This window comes from Blastomyces gilchristii (genome assembly GCF_000003855.2).
Source record: "Blastomyces gilchristii SLH14081 genomic scaffold supercont1.10, whole genome shotgun sequence".
NCBI classification, from domain to species: domain Eukaryota; kingdom Fungi; phylum Ascomycota; class Eurotiomycetes; order Onygenales; family Ajellomycetaceae; genus Blastomyces; species Blastomyces gilchristii.
The window spans coordinates 1,536,835-1,541,684 of record NW_003101673.1 but is presented as its reverse complement, the minus strand read 5'-3'; the positions used below and the strand labels follow the sequence as shown (position 1 = coordinate 1,541,684).

Here is a 4,850-nt window from a genome sequence, read left to right as displayed (position 1 = left end):
ACTCTCTTTACTTTTTCTTTTCTATTCTTTTCTATCTATTTATTTAATATATCTATCTTTAAGACTTTGTTCTCTTTTCTTTTATTATGTTATTTCTGAATGATTTCAAAGTATCAGAAGATGTTAAAATACTGTAATTTATAACTAGTTTTTATATTCTGAGCTGGAATTTTCTGATTTTACATATCTGAAATTGACAAATGTATAACTAATAGTTAGCTTTGTAGATATTAGAAAAACCCTGAGAACTAAAAGTTTTCAGGTAGATGTCATATTCTCTGACTGCATACATCTATAATGAAAGAATAATAATAATAATAATAATAATATGAAATACAGTGTGAATTTCTGCCAAGATTTGTGACACTGTCTAGCTGTCTTTTTGCTGGTGCAATTCTTTTGATAGCGTCCTCTGTATGGAGTAACTACTCTGTACTCTGTACTGTACCCTGAGATTGGCTCTCGGCCTAGTTCAGTTGTCCTGCAAGCAAGCCTACCTATGCTTCATGCTTCATGATTTCACATTGTCATGAGCAGTGCTGTTATTCCAGCATCAACTCCTCCCCAGAACTGATCTTGAGGCGCTGATCTTGCTTACAAGTATGAAGTGCTTATTTTTGAACCTTGCTGGTTTCTGTTGACTATCAGGGGCTATGGACCAACTCACTCATCATTTGCTTGACAAAGAAGTCAAGAAGTTTATCAATTCAATTGATCCAGCTCTGGTCTGCAAATTGGCTACATTTTTGCATCCTGAGAAGAAACTTTGCCGGGTTTTCTCAGAATCAAAGAAGGGGAGCTACAATATCTGCTTTCCTATTCTCTTTATGAACACAACCACAACCAATTCAACACCAGATGATGAGTTGACCAAGCCTGCTGAGCCTGTTGAATGATGGATGGTCTGAATTCCCCTGCTACTGTGTCTTGCATTTCCTGAGAAGAAAATGTGAGGTGAGATTGCAACAATGAAGTAAGAAATTTGAATAGTTGTGTTTGCAGTCAGGCTCTAACAGTGTAATCCTATTATGTAGGTATATTGCTGAGAGGACTACCATCCCTATCCCTCATCTCTTCAAATATTCCATCAACTGAGATAACATTCTTGGCCTTCCTTTTTTAGCTCTGGAGCACATTACAGGAAAAACTCTTCATGGAACTGATGTGCCGCGTCTTTCAGATGAGTTGCAGTCACATTTATTCAATCAACTTGCAGAAATCTACCTCCAGCTCTATCAACAGCAATTTGACCATATTGGTGCTTTCACACTCAATAGCAATGATGAGAATTGGATTTTTGAACACAATCAGCCGCTCACTATTGAGCTAAATGATCAAGAACTCAGTGACATGAAGGGTTCTGAGATTATGCCTCCCAAGCGGACCTATTCTTCTACTATTAATTATATGTTCACTATTCTGAAATTGATTTTCAATGACTTTCACCGCGGGAAAGATAGTGTTTTCAATGAAGAGGATGCATGGAACTATCTATATGGTATATTTGCTTCCCAAGGCATTGTAATGGAATGAGTTAAGCACAAGGACAATCATGGACCATTCATCCTTATGCATGGTGATCTTCAACCTTCAAACATCTTTGTGGATAATGATCTCAACATTGTTTCAATCATTGACTGAGAGTGGAGCCACATCATTCCTCTGCAAATGTTCCTCCCACCCTCCTGGATTACGGGCCAAGAGCTCCCTGCTGTCACTAAAAGGCCCTACACCTTTGCATTTCAAGTATATGTTTCCCGCTTTGAGCAAGCTGTGATGAAGAGAGAAGACACACATTATAACCCGGGGCAAAAGATAAAATATATTCTTTCCATAGTCATGCGCCTGTCAGAGAACTTACTGTCAAGGAATATGTTCATTGCATATGCACTCTTGAAGCCTTGCTATTTTGGGAATGTGTACTGGAATCTGTTGGATGAGGAATATTATGGAAAAGACAAGAAGCAGAGAGTGGAAACATTCTTTAATCTTAATCTGCGGAAACTGCAAGTGGAAGCCTTACAGAAAACAATGTCTGAGCTTAAGGATTTCAAGAAAGAATTAGCACTGGCAGGACTAGAACTGATTGAACCTGACCCCATCTCAGTTCCCGAACTAGGAAAACAACCAGAGAACCTGAAATTCATGTCCAAGATTCATGGCCTCGCAGATATCTGTCAATTATGCCGATGATCTGACATTGCAAGTGTTATTGGGTCCCTTCCTTCTTGAATACCTTGGTCACTGGCTGGTATCAGTCTCTCTGCATGCTGCATCATGGCCAAACTGCAACATTGAATTGGAAAGATTACCTTTTAATTGTTTTATTCAATTCCCCTGCTGCGACAGCAATGTGATAGCCTGCTGCAAGACAATGATCCTTCCTCTGATCGCGTCTAATTCCGCTTCATGCTCCCTCATTTCCTGCTCAGGAGTCAAAGTTTCCTCGAGATCACACAACCCCCGCGACTTTTGGGCACTGGAAGAAAGTAATTTTAACTCAGGAACCCGGCCTTGCAGAGATTTAACAAACTCTTTCAGCTCTAGTGTCTTTTATTGAAGCTGCTGTTGCTCTGCAAGTTTTGATTTAAGTTTGTTGTTAATGTCATTGGATAGGGATATCTTATTTTGAGAGGTCATTTTGTTTACACTTGTGTACAAGGAGCAGATCAGCATTATGCAAGATATAGCTCTAGAATAGATGTGAAATCCTTACATAGGAATCTCCTTTCTCTCTCCTAAGATCACTTTATATCTCAGTTTTGAAGCTCTTGTGGAAAATTATTGAATGAGAGCAGCATATCTATCGCACTTTTAAGGCAGGAGAACTATTACATTACCCCTCTTCTTTCAACACTCCAATGCCAGCACATCTAACAAGGACCAAGCAGTGACCGGTCAATGGAGCAAGATAGATATTCCAGCATGCATTGTTGCCTGATCTGAGGGCCTTGGGCCAAAGATGCGTGCTTGATGGCTTCTCAAATTTCGCTTGGTTGATTCCCATCTGCAGGAATAGCGTGCTTTATTCTAATCAGATACACTGGCTAATGGCGAGGTTTTTGACAAAGGGCTGCCATTTGATGTGCAATGACGCTCAGCAGGGGGCATCTGTGGAATGGCCGCCTTCTTTGGCTGCTTCGGAAGCAACCAAAGCTAATTATTTTAAGGTGATCAATGACGACATGTAGCTCATCACTCAATGAGCCAAATTTTTACATCATTAAATTCCTTCAACGTTCAACTTCAACGCGTAATATCATGGTCAACAATGAAGTGATTAAGCTCGCGATTGATGATCTTGAATCGCAGAAGAAGCCAAATTACTCTGTGACTGTGAAGAAATACTCAATTAGCCCAGAAACCTTGCGCCGGCGGCATAAAGGCCTGTAACTTGATTGCCATGAAGCAACCTCCTGGTATAAGAAAAAGCTCACTGATATACAGAAAGATAAGCTTCTAGAGTATATAAACAAGCTCTCTGACCGCGGCTTTGTCTCTACACCCTAGATTCTGTGAAATATTGTGCAAGAGATGATGTTTGATGAAGTGGGAGTCAACTGGGTGAATTTCTTTGGCGAGCAGCATAACAACAAGATCAAATGTGTTTATCTCAAGGCCCTTGATAAGAATAGACAGGTAGCAGATAATTACCAGTGCTTTAAGCACTTCTACACGCTTGGAATTTGATGATTATTATGTTAATTTGCAAATGTAGTTGTTGAATTTGACTAACTAGTTGAGCGCGTTATTATTATTATTATTCTTCAATTATAGATGTATACAGTCAGAGACTATGACATCTACCTGAAAACTTTTAGTTCTCAGAGTTTTTCTAATATCTATAAAGTCAACTATTATACATTTATCAATTTCAGATATACAAAATCAGAACATTTCAGCTCAGAATATAAAAACTCTTTATAAATTACAGTATTTTAACATCTTCTGATACTTTGAAATCATTTAGAAATATCATGACAAAAGAAAAGAGAGCAAAGTCTTAAAGATAGATATATTAAATAAGTAGATAGAAAAGAACAGAAAAGAAAAGAAAAAGTACAGTAAAGAAAGTATAAAAGATGTAAAGCTTGTATAATTAAAAAATTACTAGCTTATGAGAAGTTATATAATGAAAGAATTAGTAAGCCAGATCACATGACCTCACACCCTCACTTATCAGAGTAACTATACATGATGCTACATATAAAATTCATCTTCAAATCAAGTACTGATATAAAAAATAACTGGAAAATGTATAATAATGAAAAATCAGTCATGAGATACATTATTTTTTAATTCTTGATCTTCATATTCTTCTTTCAACATGTATATTTCAATGTTTTAAGTGACTTAGTAAGCTTATTCATCAGATTCTCAGTAGATGAAATATATTAAATTAATATCTTATTCTTACAGACAAGATTCTGAAGAATGTGAAAATAAACCTCTATATACTTTGAGTAGCATGAAACTACTTCAGAAGAGAATAGCTCTATAATGAACTTATTATCAGTATGAATTGTATAAGTGAGATTATTAACTGTGATGAAAATGAGATAATCATCAGCATTCAGAATATTAAGACAGAATGAAATGAATTCAGTGTCTTCTAGAAGCTTATAAAGACAGATAAGCTTATATATAGTCTCAGAGAATACAATATATTCAGTCTCTATTAATGATTTAAAGATCTTGATTTGATAGCAGCTCTGTCATATAATAAGATCATCTGTTATATAGATGATATAACTAGACTGACTGCTAGAACTATGAATTTCACATTTAATTTCATTTGATCTGATCTCATACATTTCTTGGCATGAATTTCACTGAGACTAGTCATTAAA

The 4,850-nt window shown here is 36.6% G+C and overlaps 2 protein-coding genes across 2 annotated transcripts; both read left to right on the top strand.

The window, feature by feature from the left end:
* Positions 1-895: 895 nt before the first annotated feature.
* BDBG_17236 (uncharacterized protein) lies at positions 896-1,533 on the top strand (the record flags this gene model as incomplete). The annotated part of the gene is made up of 2 exons (XM_031725006.1): positions 896-902; positions 1,124-1,533. The coding sequence occupies 2 exons, from the start codon at positions 896-898 to the stop codon at positions 1,531-1,533; spliced, it is 417 nt and encodes a 138-aa protein (XP_031578858.1).
* Positions 1,534-1,668: 135 nt separating this feature from the next.
* BDBG_17235 (uncharacterized protein) lies at positions 1,669-2,193 on the top strand (the record flags this gene model as incomplete). Its single annotated transcript, XM_031725005.1, has 1 exon — positions 1,669-2,193. The coding sequence occupies one exon, from the start codon at positions 1,669-1,671 to the stop codon at positions 2,191-2,193; it is 525 nt and encodes a 174-aa protein (XP_031578857.1).
* Between the last annotated feature and the right edge of the window lie 2,657 nt (positions 2,194-4,850).